This window comes from Balaenoptera borealis, assembly GCF_965194805.1.
Source record: "Balaenoptera borealis genome assembly, chromosome: 3".
Classification (NCBI taxonomy): Eukaryota; Metazoa; Chordata; class Mammalia; order Artiodactyla; family Balaenopteridae; genus Balaenoptera; species Balaenoptera borealis.
Genome location: NC_138866.1, coordinates 13,973,981 through 13,994,552, shown reverse-complemented (window position 1 = coordinate 13,994,552; position 20,572 = coordinate 13,973,981). Strand labels below are relative to the sequence as shown.

Sequence of the window (20,572 nt, the reverse complement as noted above, 5' to 3'; positions counted from 1 at the left end):
CTCAGTAGTTTAAAAAAAATAAAATAAAATATAAGCAAAAGATTTCAACATACCCTTCATTACAAAGGTGTGGATGGCGAACAGAACAGGAAACAATTGTTTAAGTCATTAGTCATTTGGGAAGTACAGATTAAAATCACAATGAGATACCACTATACACCTATTAGAAATGGGTAAAAACAAAAACAAAACAAAAAATTAATAATACCCAGTGCTAGTAACAATGGACAGCAAATGGCAGTCTCATATTCTGCTAGCGGGAATGCAAAACAGTACAGTCGATTCAGAAACAGTGTCCCAGTTTCTTTATAAAATTAAAACATACACCTACCATGTGGCTCAGAAATCACACTTATTAACTCAAAAGAAATGAGGATAAATATCCAAACAAAAACCTGAACACAAATGTTTATATAGCAGTGTCATGCATAATCACTCCAACTGGAAACAACCCAGTGTCCATTAACTGGTGAACAGATAAACTGGTACATCTGTACAACAGAATGTGACTCAGCATTTAAAAGGAATTAACCCCTGATATGTGCAACGGCATGGATGAATTTCGTATGCATTATGTAAAGGGAAAGAAGCCTGAGACAAAAAATTACAAACTGTATGATTCCATCTACATGGCATTCTGGAAAAGGCAATAACATAGGGGCAAATAATAATAATCATTATCATCATCGTCAGTAGTGCCAGAGACTGGGAGTATAGGGAGGGAACTGAAAGGGATAGAAATATTTTATATGTCGATTATGGTGCTGGTTACACAACTGTATACATGTGTCAAAACCCATATGACTATGATACAACTATTAATGGACAATTCTACAGTCTGTAAACTATACCTTAATAAACCTGACTTTACAATATTGGCAGTGAAAGCCAAAAAGATGAAAAAAACATCACATTAGGATGAAACTTAGTGGGGGAAGAAAAACTGAAATACGAGTTCAAAAAGAAAGGATGTAAAATTTCAAATTGGTAAAGAACTTTTTCACATAATTTTAAATGCTTGTTCACACATTTTTGAAAGAAAAATAACGACTGTCAAATCACTGTGGTATGTAAGTTCCACCTGATACACTTAAGAGTGACATAACAGCTTTATTTTTAAATGTCAGTTTATAATACACTGGAAATTTTATGCTTTGCAACCATTAAACTTACTTTGAAAAGTTTTAGCTATCATTCTAAAAATGCACAAGGAAATGCATAGTTTTTAAGAATCCTTTTAGAGAAATACAAAGACTCCTGCTCTAGAAGATAGCTTCCCCCTAACTGCCACAGATGGTTTGCAGGTGAGGCAAGATACTGAGCTCCAAAGTCTCTTGGGCAGGCAGGCTGTTTGCCTTGAGCTGAAAGCAACTTGTCTGTTTACCTAATGTGCTTTTATAAATACTCTCATTGTCTCTGAATGCAATAAGGTGAAAGAGATTGTAAGACACTGTCCTAGAGAAATTCTTGCACATGAATACAGATGGAAAGATACAAGAAAACCTACTGCACAGTTAACTGAAATACTGAATAACTGAACAACTTAAATGTCCATCCACAAGCAAATGGATAAATAAAATGCAGAATTACCTTTCAGTGAGATTTTACGTAGCAGTGACAATGAATGAGCTACAAGAGCTCTATGTATCATTATGATGAACCTCAAAAACTTAATGTTGAGTGAAAAAAATCAAGGTCATGATTACATACAGTACGACACCATGTAGAAAACATTTGAAAACATGCAAAACAAGATAACGGATTGTTTGCATACAATAACTGCATAAATATCTATGCAGTCATACTAAAACATGCACAAGATTGATAAATACCAAAATATAGATCATATGGTTCTCTCCAGAGAGAAAGGGTAAGAAATCAGGGAAGGATGCATAGGGGTTTTCAACTCTTTGTGTAATATTTTATTTCTTAAAAAATCTGAAATAAATATGGCAAATGTTAAGACTGAAGAAAGCTAAGTAGCTGAAAGGCAAGTGTTACATTACATTACTATCTATGCTGTTCTGTGTTTAAAATATTTCCAATGGACACAAAAAAAATGAAGTATGTATTTGGTATCCTAAAATTTGGCAGGAGTTCTGGTTTATTGTAGATGTCGTGATTTATAACAGATACAAAATCTTCAGAGTCTGAAGAATCAGAAAACTTGATCAAGCCTAGAGATTAAATATACACGTTATTAACTTTTTAGTTAGCTAATTACTGGAAACTAAACCCAAGGCCAGTCTGGACATCCTCCTCAAGTTCTAAGAAACTTAAAGAAAATCTGATGCACTTGAATTGGTAAAGATCGAATATTATATCTAACATAAATAACTTACTTTTCTGTAGTCTTTAATAAATGAATTCATTGATTCATCCGACAAGAACTGAATGACCATGTGCTCTGTGCTAACTTGAATATCCAGAGGAATCAAGACAGAACAGACGCATCACTGCTCTCATGGAACTTTATAGTCAAGTGTAAGAAACAGACAGTAAGCAAACAAAGAAAAAAGATCGTCTCAGAGATTGGTTAAGTGCCATAAATGATATAAAACTGGGTAGTAGAGATTTATTGTTAGGGGGAAGGAGGGATAAGGTGAAGCCACTTTGGATACAATAGGCCTCTCTGATGATGCAATGTTTAAACAGGGAACCATAGTGCAAAGACCCAGAATAGAAGGTAGCAAATGTCTTGAACAACCAGATGCGTGGGACTGCATAAGCATAACAAAATAGACGTAAGCTTTACCAAGCCTATAGAAATACAAGGACATTTATCCTCAGGTAGTAGTTTAAAAGTTTTACAATTTTTTTAAAACAGTTAAAACTAGAAATACCTTGTTTCCTATCCAGGAGCACTTTAAGTATCACACCTCAGTCATCTAGCTTGACTTCTTATCTGGTATTTCAGTAAAAATAGTACTTTGGTATTATACTGAAATAAAATAACACTGAGAATAAAATAACAAGGAATCCTCAAGGTACTTTCTGAATGACACCAGTAAAAATCAACCTTTTTCTAACATACGTACCAACCATTTAGAAAAGACAACAGACTGTAAATATATTCTTGGTAACAGATGTTATGGAATAAAGCAAGCAAGCTAATGCAGGGATCAAAAAAGCAGGTGACTATGAACAGTAAAATAATATTACAGTAAGACATTAAACATCTGTATCATATTTCAGCACATGTGTTAATACTCAAACTTTTCTTGAAACTATAATGTATTTTCTTGGGAATGGATATAGTGAACAGTGGATCTCTTCACTTCAATCAGAAAAAAATAATGTAAAGTAGACTTACAGAGAGGCAAGCTCTATCAGCTATATTAGTTATCAGCTATATCCCAGATGGCCATCTAGGGGTATTTAAAGACTATTACCTACGTCATTGTCTAATATACTGAGGTAGACAATGTGGTTAACACAATGAGAATTACAAGGAAGGAAATAAAACAGAAAATGCTGTCCTGTCTTTGTTCATAAACCATGATGCAGTGATACTTTCCCTGTTTGCAGTTCTAATTGCTACATCTCTGAAGATGCCAAAAAGAGGTATAGAAAGAATAGTGGAACTAAAATTAGTGGTCAAGAACCAGACAAGCCTTCTGTAGGAAGATGAAAAAACAAAAACAAAAAGAATTCAGATCCTCTAATCCAGAAACACAAAGGCTGAGGAAAGCCTATGAGATCAGGAAAGGTTTGCATATGATAATTAGAATGATTTTCCAAATCTGAAAATTAAGAGCCATGAAACAACACTGAAGATTAAAAGAGGTCATATGGAGACAATTTCTTTGAATCATAGCTGTATGGAAATGTATAAAACATCTTATCCATGAGGTGGAACAAAATGAAAATAATTTTTAAAAATAAATAAAGTGTTTGATAAATCATGGATTCTGAAGCCTGCGTTTGAATCCTGACTTTCTACTTATTAGCTGTGCAACATTGGACAAGTTTCTTAACCTCTCTGTGTCTCAGTTCCTCATCTAAGAAATGGTCGTTGTGAGGATGAAATGAATAAAGAACAGTGTTTGACACATAGTAAATGCTTTAAAAACTTTAGTCATGACTCCATGTGCAGAAAAGAGTTAACATAGCTGTCCTGACGGCCATACTGCTTACAAGGATGGCCCTTGGCTGGCCTCCCACCAACATTAAGTCATAAGAGTGGATCACTGTGCTGAAAACTCTTTGTGCAACAATATGGTTTATGCTGAACCCCTGCTTTCCTTCTGGGAGTCTGGAATTTTGGTACATGCCAGGCAGAGAATGCCTACGTGATCATCCCACAATAAAAATTCTGGGTGCTGAGTCTCTAATGAGCTTCCTTGGGTGGCAACATTTCACACATGATGTCACAACTTTTAAGCACATCCTGTGTGACTTCACTGAGAGCAGACCCTCGGAAGCTTGCACCTGGTTTCCCCTAGACTGAGCCCTGTGCACCTTTCCCTTTGCTAATTTTGCTTCATATCTTTTCACTGTAACAAATCGCAGCTGAAAGTACAGTTACATGCTGAGTCCTTCCAGCAAATCATCAAAGCTGGTGGTGGTCCTGGGGCCCCATCAACACACTCAGACATAGATTATTATTAGCAATTATTTTACACTAGGTATAAGTATAGTAAAAAATGCATTTTAATAAATCTGGAAGTCAAGTTCAAGAAAAGAGACTTTTATATATAACACCTTGATGAAAATAGAAAACGTTGTATTGTTTCTTTTCATAAATAATGGATGAAAAAAACAAGTTGAGATTCAATGGCATGTTCATTCAATTATACCGCTATTTCCTGATAATATGCTTTCATGTCACGTGAAAATAAATATTTAGCTGTTACACCTTTCTAAATGACATTCAAGACAAGAACAATAAGTGGTCAGAAATACTTGGGTACATCCTTCAAATAGCAATAGAAGATACAGCATAACTAAAGTGCCAGAATCACTAAACTGTAGAAATGCATCACTAATTTTATATATTTTCATCATCTCTTACAAGTAAGTGGTTAGTCTTCCCCAAAACTTAATAAATCCAATGCTCTGCCCAATAAATCTAATGTTCTGTCTAAAAAATCAATATCTGGAAAAGAGAATTTAGAAAGAAAAGCCTGAGAGAAAAAGTATTTAATAATTCATGTGAGTTTCTATTTTTGGATAGTCAGACCAATTCCCCCACTGAAAAAAACAAAAATGGTAAATAAGATACTAGAACAAAACTACCTCAAAGGCACTGAGTTAAAAAGATAGTGGGGACAGGCCATATTCTTGAGGCAGCTTGAATCCAAAGAGGTTAGTGGAAACTCAGCATCCCAAGGCCACTTTTGCCTTGGGGTGTCGGTCCATATCTGAACTTGAGCTTTGGTTTCGTGGCTTCATGGGAGAAGAGACCAGGAGTCAAGATCCAGGGCTTGCCCAACATGGATAATCTCATAGGATAACTTTCCCACGTTAAGCTGATACCCAAAGGGTAAGATGGAAGTTGCCTTGAGCAAAGAAGTAAACGAAAAATAAAAGAAAAAATGATAAGCTATCTCTGAAAGGTTATGGCTATTGATTGCCCTCATGTAGACTGGTACCCTGAATCTGAGCAAACCCTGAGTGGGTACAAAAATTTCAACCTGTGAACTTGTTCTAACATGGTCTTGTACTGATAGTACACACACACACACACACACACACACACACACAAATATCTTAAGTAAAATATTAGCAAACTGAATCCAACTGTGTATAAAAAAAAATAGCATGACCAAATTGTGTTTACATTTATATATACACACACACACACACACACACACACACATATATATAAGCCATTCAGCACATTAACAGATTAAAGTAAAAAACCAATATCATCTCCTCGATAGAGAAAAAGTATGTAATAAAATTTAATGCCCATTCTTGACAGAAACTCTTGTGCTAGACTAGGGAGGAACTTCTTTAATCTGACACAGGATATAATTATAAAACATCTATAGCTATGATCAAAGTAAGTGATAAAATGTTGAAGTCTTTCTCCCTGAGTCTGGGAACAAGATATTGCCAACACTGGAAGTACTAGCCAGTGTAGTTAAGTCCAGAAAAAGAAATTAAAGGCATAGGATTGGAAAGGAAGAAAGAAGATGTTACTATTTTCTACTGGTATCATAATCTTCTTAGAAACACCTTTAAAAATCTACAGATAAATTTAACAAGGTTACTAGATATAAGATTGATATACAAAAATAAATTACATTTCTATTTAATTGTTTCTGTAAGTAATTAAAAAACAATTTTCAAAAGCTACCATTTTAATACCAACAAAACTATAAAATACCATATTATAAACTCCAAAATTGCTAAGAGACTAAATCTTAATTGTTTTCACCACAAAAAAGAAATGATCATTATGTTACCTGAGAGAGGTGTTAGCTAACACTAAGGCAGTGATCATATTGCAATATATAAATGTATCAAATCAACACATTGTACAACTTATACAACATTATATGTCAATTATACCCTAATAAGAAACTATAAAATATGTAGGAATAAATCCAACACAAAAAGAGAAAAACCTATTTGCAATATAGAGTAGTGATTAAAAGCACAAACTCTATACCCAGGCAACTTGGTTTAGAAACCTGCCTCTGCCATTTACTAGTTGTAGGATCTTGGGCAAGTCAATTAACCTCTAGGTGCCTCAGTTTCCTGTGTGAAATATCCCATATTACTAGGACTACCTCATAAGGTTGTTAGGAAGACTGAATACAAAGTAACAGAATGAGGCCTGGCACACAGGAAACCGTTAGGAGTGCTTCAGAAAGTGACAACCGTAATCATTATGATGATGATACTGGTAGTGTGATGGTGTAGAAAATTATAAAAATTTTCTGAAAGGCTTTAAAGAATACTTAATTAAATGGAAAATATACCATAATCATGGATAGGTAGGCAATATCATTAAGATGTCAATTCTCCAGAAAATCTGCAGGCTCAATGCAATGTTAATTAAAATGTGAACAGGGTTTTTGCCTCTCAATAAGCCAGTTCTGGAATTTAAAACAAAAGGCTCGATATAACCAATACACTGTTGCAGAAGAGAAGTAAAGAGGGAGAGTAGCCCTACAGATATTAAGATTTTATAAGGACAATGTGGTATTGGTGCAGGGATAGGTTAAGTCACCAAAGAAACAGAATAGAAAATTCATAAACAAAGGCAGAATGGCAGAGCTGTAGAGAAAAGAGGGCAGTCAATAAAAAGAGCTGAAAATATTGGTTATCCATATGGAAAAAAAGTGAAATTAGGTTCCCACACACTCTATGCCATACTAAAAAATCAACTCTAGAAGAATTAAGGACTTAATTTACAAGAGCAAAACTTTAAAAATTATGAAGAAAATACGAGTATTTCTCTGACCTTGAGATAAGAAGGGGTTTCTTAAATAAGACACAATCACTCTACTACAAAAAAATTTATAAATTCAAACAAATTAAATTTGATTTATATTTCAAAAAAGATACCTGAAGGAAGTGGAAAGATGAGCAACAAACTGGAAGAAGACATTTGTTACCTGACAAAACATTTGCCCCAAGAACATGTATAAAGAACAGGTTCAAATCAACAGAAAATGCAGCAGAAGAAAAATGGGTAAAAATGACAGACATATTTACAATATACAGATAGACAATATACAGATATATAACAAACATGAAGAGATATGATAGATGAAACATTATTAATCAGGGAATACAAATCAGGCCCATGATGAGTTATTATGCCCACTCCACTAGAAAAGATTAAGAAGTCTGACAATACCAAGTCTTGAAGAAGATACAGGTCAACAGACTCTCTCACATTCTGATGACTGGAGTGTAAATTAATACAAATGATTTGGAAATATCATTTGGTATTATAATATTTTGGCACTGAGTAAATATGCCACTTTGGAATAATTTATCGTAACACTTAGCTTATTTATACAACCTGCTGGAAAGACTAGCATGTAAACACTAGTTAAACAAGGAAGGAAAACAGTGTACATTACTTCCATAAAACTAATTTAAGGAAGTATGATAAACAGTTCTTTTGATGCTAAGTAACTAAAAAGATGCCAGCAACAAAAAAGCCAAATTCACTGAAACCTATCAGTCAAGGAAATCTAGCTGTAAAAATACACACCAACTTTATATAAAAATAGACAGTAAAGCCATGATTCTATAACATATATACTACAGACTGAATGTTTGTATTCTCCCAAAATTCTTATGTTGAAACCTAACCTGCAAGGTGATGGTATTAGGAGGTGGGGACTTTGGGAGGTGATTAGGTCATGAGGGTGGAGCCCTCATGATTGGGATTAGTGTCCTTGCCTCTTCCACCATGTCAGGACACAATGAGAAGACAGCTGTCTGTGAACTAGGAAGCAGGCCCTCACCAGACATGAATCTACCAGCACCTAGATCTTGGACTGCCCAGCCTCCTGAACTATGAGAAATAAATTTCCGTTGTTTAAGCCACCCAGTCTATGGTCTTCTATTACAGCAGCCCAAATGGACTAAAACACCACTGCAATGGAGAGCACACTACACTGTGGCTGAGAGACCTTGTTCTTAACCTTGATTTTATGCCCATCTCGGTGTGCAACCTTGGGTGGATTATTTAAACTCGCATGTGTAAAATAAGAGACTGTACCAAGTGCTCTTTAAGAATCTTTTTATTGGTGTCTATAACCCTATAAGAAACTATTCTTATCAAGAATTAGCAAAATCGTGATGTAATTTCCTTATATAAGTAGCATGATATTTAATCCAGACTCAAGTGCCTTTGGATAATAACAATGTCCACAAGCTCTGAGGAGAGAATGAAGCATTAATACAGCACTACTATAGGATTAGTTAAAAGAAAAAGTTGTTTTCCACACATAGAGTTTCCAAGTGGTAGATGAATTTGCTTTTTGGTAGATCAGAGGTGTTTTATGGTATAGCCTATTAACTACACTGAGGGAAAAAAAAAAATCATAATTTAAGTATTAAGATTTAAACATGAAGCATTAAATTCTATAATGTCAAAGAATCTGAAGAGTAACATAAATCTTGCAGAAACAGTGTTCAAACAGCCTAATATAAAATAGGAAAGATTAGCAGTTGTTCAAAGACAATGTAAATACTTCAACAGGCAGAAAACACAAGACCCTATTAGTATGCTCAAGTGATACTACCCACATTCTCTATATAATTTTAGACTTTGGACATGTCAAAGTCTACAAAAGAGAAAGTCCTTTGATATCCCAGATATATGTCTAAAGATACCCTAATAAAAAAATGAAAATACAAGCCACAAACAGGTAAAGATTTTTTATGACTCATAAATGAAAAAGGATTAGTACTGAGAATATACAAAGAACCCCTCTAGATTAACATAAAAGAGACAACTCAATATTAATACATGGGCCAATAATATAAATAGGCAATTGACAGAACAGGAAACCCAAATGGCTAGCAGACATGACGCTGAACTTTACTAGTAATCAGGGAGATTAAAATGATAATAAAGTGCCATTTCACACTCATCAGCTTGGGAAAAACTACAGAGTTTGATAACAAGTGTTGATGAGGATATGGATAGAAAGGAATTCTGATGCACTGATAAGAGAGAACGTGAAAGACCACTTAGGGAGCAAGTCGGGTTACAGATCAGCATGGCTCTGATCCTGCCATTCCACTCCTAGGTACATGTGCTCCACAGGATAGCTGCCACATGGGGACAAGGAGACATTGTAGCACATCTGAGATAATAACAAATGAGTCTATCAACAGGAGAACGGATATATAAATTATGGGACACTTATATAATAGAAAAAAATGTTCCGGGGAAAACTTGCTTCTCCCTGTCTACTTCCATGCAGAGGGACCTCTTTTGGAGTAACATTCCCAGCCTCTCTCCACCTCCTCACTCATTCCTCCTAGAGAAACAATTGGTGTCCCCTTCTTCTTTTCTCTGTAAGAGGCACCTGACTGTGTGGGGCATACACAGTGCCCCAGTGCTATGCGGACAGAGCTCAGGTGGGGAGTCCCAGGCTAACTGCACAGCCTGTGATTAGAAGGGTACACCTTCTATTTAATCCTGGCTGCATACTAGCAAGCCTGTCCCTCCAACAGAGCTATCTCACAAATAAAGCTGATATTTTTATCTACCACTCTCTAACGCTTGCATCTATTTCTCAATTTATTCTAGATGGCAAGAGAGGGTGCTAGTTATTGTACCTCCTCAGGCTTCAACAGAATACTATACAGCAGGGAAAATAATTGAAAGATGCCAGTATCAAGGGGGCTAAGTCTTTAAAATATAATAAGAGAAAAGGCAATGTGCATTTATGTAACCTTGAAAGATAAAACAATACTATGTATTATTTAAAATACATAAATCCATATCATAAAATATAAAGACATACATGAATGATTTTAAAAATTCAGGATAGTGGTTATCTCTGGGGCAGAGGAAGGGAAATGCAACCAGGCAGGGTGACCCAGTGGGCTTCTCAATCATGTTTGGAATGGAATGTTTTGTTTCTCAATCTGGGAGGAACATACATATTTTTTTCAGCCTCAAATATTTCAAATACACACACACACACACACACACACACACACACACACACGCACGCACACACTTACATACCACATGTACATCTACAAGAGAATAAGCAGCAGAGCAGGAGAAGCTACGAGAACTGCCTGAAGTGGCCTGCCCTGTTAGTCAAGCCTGGCCAGCTCTTTTCCAGACCCCCTGGAACCAAGCCAGTGGGAAGAGGGATTGTCCATGCCTGGAGATGGATACTAAATGTAGTGCTGGTTTCTACAGTGTTATTCTAAACAGGAGGAAAATCTATTAAACCACAGAATCAGTGAGAGTTAGAAAGGATAAAGCAAAACAAGAATCCAAGGAGTGGAATTACTAGCAGCAAATCATTGAAAGGCTTCTAGAACTTACTTTTGCTAGAATGAAACCTAAACTATTGCCTTTAAAAAAATCTTTTTATTAATTATCTCTAAAGGAAGATTCAATAACTGCTGTTAGTAATGCATCTCAATGTCTTATAAATCACTAGAAAGTTTAATTCAGTGGAAATTTTCAGTCAGTATATTATGACTACATATGGTCTGAAGATGCACAGAAAGGAGATAATCTGTATTATTTCCTGATTCCCTAGGCTAAATCAGACACTCTGAATCATCACCATAATAATAGAACAGAGTCTGCAAATCTGTGTTGCTTCATTTAAAAGAATATATATATTTTAAACTTTCATATATATTTTATTAAATTGTTAATTTTTAACAACTTATTTCCTCCAGAAGAAAGGTATTTAAATGATAAATTCTTTTTAGCCTGATGCACACGCAGGCCTCAAAATCATTTTTTCTTGTCTTGTGTCTCCAATGAAGAGGAACAAATGAAGACTATGTTAACATTACAAATCACTGACATTTAGACTAGATATTCGGTCCTTAATACACGTTATGATTTGCAACCTAGGGATAAATAAGATGTTAGAAAAGGTAGCTGACCACCGACTGAAATAACAGATACAATGCAGGAAAGTTGCTTTCCAATGAAAGCCTATCACATTTTCTGCTGCATCAGTCTATAACTGCCCAGTAGACTCATCAGTTTCTTGTGCCCAGCATGGATTCAGAAAATATCTATTGAACTGAATTTAACTGATAATTAGAAAGAAACATGGGAAGATGGTGAGGATCCAGGAAAGGATACTACAGCCCACAAGCATGACTTTGTATACTGGGAATGCTCAGAAAACCTACACATCTTGAGGACTCGAACATCTTTCTTTAACCCTTCATCTCCCTGCTTACAAGGTATAGAAACATAAATATGTATTTATACAATACGCTGAGATATGGTATGATACAACACAGCACAGAGAATAAAATAATACCGTATCATATGGGGCAGCATCCGTGAATAATCCATCATCTTGCCCCCCTCCACCTTTCAAATTTCACTGCAGATCTTGCCTCTTGCTCACTGCAATCCAGCCACTCTGGTTTTCTTTCAGTTTCTCAATCCCGCCAGGCTTATCCCCACATCAGAGCCTTTTTAACTGCTTTTCCTCTTTCTGGGCAGCTCTTCTCCCAAACAGCAATCAGCTTTTCATCATCTAGGTCTTATTCCAAGGTGACCCTCCCAAAACGCCTTCCCTTACCTCTCCATCAAAACCACCCCCTTGTCAGTCATTCTTTCATTTCCTCTGTTTTACTTTCCCTATAGCACGCTATCCCTACCTGAAGTTAACTTGTTTGCTTACGCGGTTATTGCCTGCCTTCTTACTACTAACTGTGAACTCCTTGAGAGCAGGGACCTTGTTTGCTTTGTTCATGGCTCTGGCCCTGGGACCCAGAAAGGGACCAGGCACACAGTAGGTCCTCAGTGACCATTTAATGAATTAACAAAAATATGCCTGCTCAATTTAAAATCCCTCAATTTCAAGGCTTTTTCAAAGAATGTAACAAATGCATTCCCTATTTTACCAAATTCAAAATCCTGAATATTGGGTTTACTTAAAAATGGGGGAGGGTAGAAAAAAATGGAATAGGATGAATATTAGAGAGCCGATCCCACTGCAAAGTGAATGCTATTATTTTACATATTTTTAATCACACTGATCCGATCCATTAAAAACCAAAAATAAATCCTTCCACTATTTTTACAGTAAGCACTAATTTAATTATATTCTGTTACTACAGCTATTACATTTTCTATCCAAATTGCATTGTACTTTTCTAGCAATGATATGAGCTACCTCAATATGTCGCAGGTATTCTTGTAGTCTGAGAAACAGTAAGAGGTGAAACACAATATGAACATATTACTGTATAAAATGCTTATAAAATGTCGTTCCTTCTCTCAGCCAGAAAAAGGAGATACAACACATTAGGTCAATCATTAGGAGAGTAAAAGCCCACGAACAATGAATGCATCTGTGTTATGCATGAATCTGGCTCTCTTACAGGTCTACTAGAGTCTGAATAACTGTGTTTTACTGAATACACATTTAAAGGAGAAAGTCATCCCTTAAAAAAAAAATTCAAGAATCATTCAAACATAATTTTACTGGCACGGTTTCGGAATCTATCGTGAGGTATTCCAAGTGAAATTTAAAACTCCTCATTTTTCAAGCTGACCTGTTACAACTAATAGGTTTTAAAATGATGAACAGCCACAGAACCATAAAAAAGATTCCATTTTATAAAACCAAAGATCATTCTATCTGAAATGAAGTTTCACTTTTAAAACATAAGGCATTTGAAAAAAAATCATACACTCCTGGAAGCAATGGGCATTTTCCATGAAAGAAAATGTTACTGGGACACAGCAGCAGCACAGAAGTGAAATATACACTGTCAAAGAAAAGCTGGTTTGCTATTTGGCAAATACAGAGCTTATTTCCATATAATGGGTAGGAGAGAAGGGGAGGGGAGACTCCAAGATTATGTTCAGGAAATTAGGAGAGACAAAACAGAAGTATGGTATTAGAGCATGTAAATAATCACAATTTATTATCTACTTTTAAGACCCCTTTCTACTGAAGTGCAGAACTTTAAAATGCAGTAAGACTGTGGTTAAAGAAGCATTTCAAACCACATCTCCTATTTGCACACAGTAGGACAAAAACTCAGGGGCTAAGGGGGCAAAAGGTATGGCTTCCGATGGAGTCCTTTTGGGGGTGGGGGCTCCCAAGATCACCCTCAAGTTTGATGATTTGCTACTTTTTCCTCTGTCCTTGGGTTAAAGTAAGTCACAAGGTCAGCTCAAATTCGGAGAGAGAGAAATAAATGCCTCCTGATGGCAGGAGAGTCAAGACCCTTTGCAAAGGCCAGCACCAATAGCGGGCAGGGAGAGGGCTGGTTGTGGCCATTTTTGCAAACAACCGACCACCGCAATCTGTGAATGCACATGGCCATTTTCCACTGAACCAGGTCTCTGAATAATACGGCTTTGGTGGATTAATGAGAGATCTGTTAACTCACTGAGTTCGATGTGAGAGATGTGCTATAGGGACCATAAAAATTGCTATCCTCATGCATGCACAAGGGACATGGAAACTTGCACCTTGGGGTGTACAGCAATGTTCTGACGATCATGAGGGGTCTAATCTCTGCCCCTGAGCACCTGTGAGAGGCAGATCACACACAGGAAGAGCAATATAAGGCAGGTAGCACACACTTAGAGCAAAATGAGAGGTTGGGAAGCTACCATAACAAGCACTGGGAAGAGGCGGATACTCACTGAGGAATGGACTGATCAGAACACATGATAGAGGAGGAACCCGACCTCAACCTGAGGGAGGAGCAGGGCTCACAGAGCAGGGAGCAGGGGAGGGGACATCCCAGAAAGGAGCTATCATGCACAACGGGGGCCACACGGAAAAACAGCAACATGTGTTTAGGGAACTAGTTCATCGCGAAGGAAGTGAGAACAGAAGAAAGTAGGAGCCAGAGGTTAGCCAGCCTATGTGAATACTGAGTTAAGAGTTTGTTCTTACAAATGCTGGTGAGGATGTGGAGAAAACAGAACCCTAGTGCACTGCTGGTGGGAATGTAAATTATGTAGCCCCTATAGAAAACAGTATGGAGGTGCCTCAAAAAGCTAAAAATAGAATTACCATAAGATCCAACAATTCCACTCCTGGGTATATACTTGGAAAAAATGAAAAAACTAATTCAAAAAGATACATGTAACCTGATGTTCATAGCAGCACTATTTACAACAGCCAAGACATGGAAGCAACCTAAGTGCCCATCAACAGATGAATGGATAAAGAAGATGTGGTACACATATACAATGGAATATTACTCGGTCACAAAAAAAAAGAATGAAATTTGGCCATTTGCAGCAACATGGATGGACCTGGAGAATATTATGCTTAGTGAAATAAGTCAGAAAGAGAAAGACAAATCCTGTAGGATATCACTTATGTGTGGAATATAAAAAATAATACAAATGAATATATATGCAAAACAGAAACAGGCTTATAGATATAGAAAATAAATTTGTGGTTACCATAGGGGAGGGGGAAAAGGAGAGGTGTATGTTGGGGTATGGGATTAATAGATACAAACTACTATGTATAAAATGGGAAAATAATAAGGATACGTTGCATAGCACAGGGAATTATAGCAATTATCTTGTAATAATTTATAATGGAGTATGATCTGCAAAAATACTGAATCACTATGCTGTACACCTGAAACTTATATAATATTGTAAATCAACTATACTTCAATAAAAAAAGAAATTCTGGCCTTTAGCCTCTACACTTAGATGTAAGGCCTAGACCCCTGGACAAGGGTAATGGGAAGAGGGCTGACAGCACAAAGACACTGAACAAGCAAAGGGACTTGGTGACTGAATGGATTTAGAGCAAGGACAGAAAAGGAAAAATCAATGGCTGTGAGAATGAATCTAAGAAAATCGTGGTATCACTGACAGAAATAGAAAGAAAGGGCTGACCTGAGGACAAGGATAATGACTTTTGATTTAAATATGATGAACTGAAGGTGACAACAAGCAACTTGAAACATTTTCAGCTATGCGTTAACTGTGTGACTTTGGGAACATTATTTAACCTCTCTAAGCTCAGTTTTCTCATCTGTAAAATAGGAATAATAATAGGTGACTGTGAGGATTGAATGAAATAATGGCAATGCCCAGCGCTCACTAAAGCACGCGAAAAATGACAGGTATTTTGGCCATTATTATCCATCTTATTTGACAAATTGCCCAATAACTCTTTTTTGTCACATGAACTTATGACTATCTGATACACCTCTTATCAGGGTTTTTTTCTTTTCTGTTTTTTTTTTCCCAATACAACTGAGATAAGTCAAAACACTCTATTCTAATTGCAGTCCTTGTAAATTTTCCACAGCATTAGAGTCTGAGCAATTTACAACCTGCAGAAGGCTCCAGGTCTATGACAAACCCATCACTGCAAACCATTAGACCTAGCATGTCAGCTGATCCAGCTGGATTCGATGTGAGCATTTGACGGCTATGGTTTTCCCTATGAAGCAGTAGGTTTATGCGGCTTCTTTACATTGAAAACATGGAAAGAAAAATGCTGTACATGATTTAATAATAATTTGCAACATATTAAGGATCCCTTTGAGATGAAAGTTTTCTGTTTTGCTTTGTTTGTTCGGGGTATAAGAAAATAAGATTAAAGAGAATAAGATTCTAGAGTAATAACGTAGCCATGAAGGGTACATTAGCAATGGGGAAACTGAGAGAAGGTAAATTCCAAGTAAATCTGAGAATTTAACATTGTAATTATTAGTAATGCTGGGCGGTGAAACACAAGTATTTATCATGTACATGGTAGGTGCTTAATAAATATTTGTTAAATAATGCTGAGTGAAACTGATGATGGTGATTGATGAAACTGATGATGAAATTGATGATGATCAGTGAAACTGATGAGCAAATTATTTGCTTGCCCTTTTCTTCATTTCTGGCGATTAGTTCACTGCGCTATTAATCATAATTTTCTTTAAAGAGTAAGTAAACAAAAGGTATGGAAACAGAGAATCAAGGTATTTAAAGCTAGAAGTCCTTTAGGAGAAGAAACTGAGGTCCAGGGAGGTTAACAGACTTGCCTAAGTCAACTCCCCATAACATGAGATCCGAGCCTGAACAACTAACAAACAGCCCTGGGCACATCCCACCACCCCACGATGGAGAAGAAAAGAGTTACGGAGAAGCTCAAGCCAGTCAGTTTTGTGATTAGTTTGAAGATCTAACAAAAGGGTGAGATGAGTATACAGATCCTGAGAAACAGGGACTTCAATTATTTAAGCCATAAATGTTTCTCATTATGATGTTTAAACAGGTCATGACAGGCTAAAATACAGATTTTTTTTACTTTTTTTTGCCATTAATGCACCCACATTTTATAGTATTGCAGTATGAGGTTTTTGATTTTTAAAAAAAATAAATTTAGTTATTTGTTTATTTTTGGCTTCGTTGGGTCTTTGTTGCCGTGTGCGGGCTTTCTCTAGTTGCGGCGAGCAGGGGCTACTCTTCGCTGCGGTGCGCAGGTTTCTCATTGCAGTGGCTTGTCTTGTTGCAGAGCATGGGCTCTAGGTGCACGGGCTTCAGTAGTTGTGGCACGCGGGCTCAGTAGTTGTGACTCACGGGCTCTAGAGCACAGGCTCAGTAGTTGTGGCGCATGGGCTTAGTTGCTCCGCAGCATGTGGGATCTTCCCGGCCCAGGGCTCGAACCCGTGTCCCCTGCACTGGCAGGCGGATTCTTAACCACTGCGCCTCCAGGGAAATCCCATGAGGTTTTTGATATTTTTATCAAAGATTTTATGACCAAATTGTCAGAAATCAGGGAATTTTATAAAAAGGGTGTACAATTTAGCTTAAGTGTTTTCATATATCCACAGCCTTAGGTCCATGAAAAGGCTTATAGCCATAGATTATATAGCTCTATTTTTGACTGCGAAAATTTATATGCTGTCCAGATCTTTACTCTACTGAAATTGAACTGGAAAAGGCCCTTAACTAAAATTCCTTCAAAATTATAAATTGTAGTAGATCTGACTGATAAAGAGATTCAAAAGCACATGGGGAGAGATGTAAAAGGGAAAGAAAGGCAAAGATTCTCCCTCGCATGATGTGTATGCCTATTTGTGTTTCCAATCTGGAGTCAGAATGTCTGAGTCAAAACCAAATTCTATCAGTTACTGTGATCTTAGCCAAGTTACTTGGCTGCTCTGTGTCTCCGTTTCCTCATCTGTAAAATACGGGTAATAAGAGTAGCCACCTCACGGGGTTGCTGTGAGGGTCACAGCTAAGACAAGCAAAGCATTTAGAATGGGGCTTGGTGTCCAGTAAGCACTCTGTGTGTCATCACACCCTCAGGTCTACTTACCTTTCCTGTTCCATCTCCTACTCTCTTCCACCCACTCTTTGTCCATGCTCTTCTCTCTCCTGGATGCTTTCCTTCCAGGGATTCTTCAAATCCTAACTCAGTTGCTAAGTTCCTCGATTACCCTGGCTGGAATTAAATCCTCTCGCCTCTTTGTTCTTCTACAGTAGGTACCATTTTCTACTTACAGTCACTCTGTGAAAGACTGTCCCTGTCTGATTTGTTCCTGTAGCCCTGAAAGTACCCTTCTCAGTGTCTTGCACATGGCATTCAGCAAGTATTTGTGGAATAAACCAATATATAGGGAGAGTTGTCTTCTCCTGCCTTATCAACTGGTAGCTGTTATTATCACTATTATTAAGGAGGAAAGGCAGGTCCTACGAGGCCCAAACTACTGATGCAAAACTGAGGCAAACATCATGACTGTCTTTTGGATAATTTATGAAATGCAAAGCTAATTTAATTTCATGAAAATTCAGAGAATTTCTGGAACAAAATCAATGGAGAATAAAACCTCAGGTTTGAAAGGAAGCCAGGCTGGTCACTACTCGGACTGGGAAGGGTGTAGTATCATTACTGTCATCTGTTGATTACCCATTGTGAAGAGGTGTGGCCCTTTCAAGATTAATCTCATTTGTCTGGGGTAAATTATCCCTGAAGTCAAAATCCTTTTATGTTCTCCTGCTTCTTTCTCTGTGACAGTCTAGACACTTTCATAAAATCATTAATAAACAGTGAGTGCCTACTATGGGACAAGCAGAGTGTTTTTCATGCATCCACTCATTTGATCCTTCAAACAACTCTATGGTGTTGGTTCTCTTAATATCTGTTATTTACAGGTAAGGAAACTGAGACACAGAGACATTAAATAACTTTCCCAAAGTTTACTGGCTAGTTCAACTCATCTTATTTCAATCCATCTCCCCACATTTATTGTCCTATATGGGGGTGGGAAGGGGATCAGTGTGGAATATCTGGAATATTCAACTGCTGGTGGGAAAAAGGGCTAGAAGAATTCTTCAGGGGCCGGGCAGGAAGTGCCAATCGTACGAACTGCAATGAATTTCAGGGGTCAAAGGAACCCAATGAACTCAGGCTAGGTCCCCAAATCCTGGGGGAATCCACGCTGGTAGGCAAAGCAATGGACTCTCTGGGCAATGGTAGTATGGGGACTCCAGCAGACATTCCAGGTGACACAGTCATCTCAGAGCAAGAATCAGCCAGGAGGTAGGAGAAGGTGGAGTCCTGATCGTCAAGACAGGAAGCTAGAAAAGGGAAGCGAGAGTCTGGGACAAGCCTTTGTGTTAATCAGGAAAATGTAAGAAGCTGGATGTGCTGAGCTGGACTCACATTGTGGGGTTAAGAAGGTTGAGTTTGCGCCGGGGGGGTCGCTGGGATCAACCCAGATAGAGGTTATTCCTCACACTGTGATAGGAGACACCAGGTAAACCACAAATCCGATCCTGTTGCTTCCCTACTTAAGACATTTCAATGGCTTCCTGTTGTCCTTAGGATCAAGTTCAAACTTCTCAGCGACTTACAAGGCCATTCATGACCCAGGCCCTGCGTACCTTTCCAGTCTCATCACTCTGCATTTACCCTTCTGGCCCCACCCACCCAGGCAAACAAAAATGAGCATATTCAACAGCAGACTAGCTATAGTTAACAACCCTTAGTTATTCAAAGGCCCAGGCTCCCCTGCTGACCCCTGCGGATACGCTCTGCCTAGAACAGGTTCTCTCTCCCTCTGCCTGGCTATTTCCACCCTCCAGGTCTCCCATCAGCCACCACTCCCTCTGAAGTCAGCCTCCGTGCCCCTTCCCCAGCCTGCAGTCAGCAGCCTTCCTGTATATTCCCACGGTGCTCTGTAGTCATCTTTCAGGATTAACCACCTTGGATTCTGACCACCTATCTCCCCAACTAGACAATAAGCTCCTAGAAGGCAGGGCGGTGCCTGTCTTGTTTACTTTTATATATTCCCAGTGCCTGCAATGCAGTAGATGCCAACAAATATTTTGTTTCCGAAACAAAGAAAGAGCACAGGACAGAGGCACCTCCTCTAGAGATCAGGGTGCAAAGAGAAGACAAGAGTGCACGGTGCTCACTAAGTGTGAGGTGAGAACCTTGAAGCCAAGCAGGGGCCCAGGGAGGATTTGGAAACCTTATCAAATATGTAGGGAGGGTCTAAATTGCAGTCACTGATTTGAGAGCTATACACAGTGTGTCCAATGCAGTCACAGAAATACAGGGGTCCCCTGAGTGCCCAGGTCACCTTGGGTGTTGAGAGCTTCTCACAGAAGACATGAGAGTCTGACTCCAGAGTTTTTATCACGTGGGGAGAAGCAGGAAGAATGACAGTGAAGGGGAAAACACAATATTCAGAAAAGTTAAACTGCTATCTCTTTGGAACTGGCATGAGCCTGCTAATAAGCAGCCAGGGAAAAACAAAGAGGTAAATAAAGAGAACCGGGAACGCTGTGGTATAATATTTGAATGTGGCAAAGGGGAAACCATAAAGACCATTTTGTTTTAATCATTAAGAAAAGGGCACCTAGTTCACATGCTATGGATCAGGCTGGGGTGGGGGGCGGGGGAAAGACAAATTAATCTAAGGCTAT

The 20,572-nt window shown here is 37.9% G+C and overlaps 1 protein-coding gene across 40 annotated transcripts in view; it reads right to left on the bottom strand.

Annotated features, from left to right (window-relative positions):
- The window catches only part of EFCAB11 (EF-hand calcium binding domain 11), a 229,403-nt gene that overhangs the window by 164,651 nt on the left and 44,180 nt on the right, over positions 1–20,572 (bottom strand). For 3 of the 40 annotated variants that reach the window (XM_082383779.1, XM_082383735.1, XM_082383781.1), the window contains one exon: positions 1,086–5,742. The exons of 32 other annotated variants lie outside the window; for them this stretch is intronic. In XM_082383779.1, the coding sequence (XP_082239905.1) occupies positions 5,391–5,742 (352 nt within the window). In that variant the 3' untranslated portion in view covers positions 1,086–5,390. Of the gene's footprint in view, positions 1–1,085; positions 5,743–11,020; positions 19,220–20,572 lie in introns of those variants that run through there. 5 more of the 40 variants (XM_082383745.1, XM_082383770.1, XM_082383772.1 and 2 more) reach the window with 3 other exon arrangements.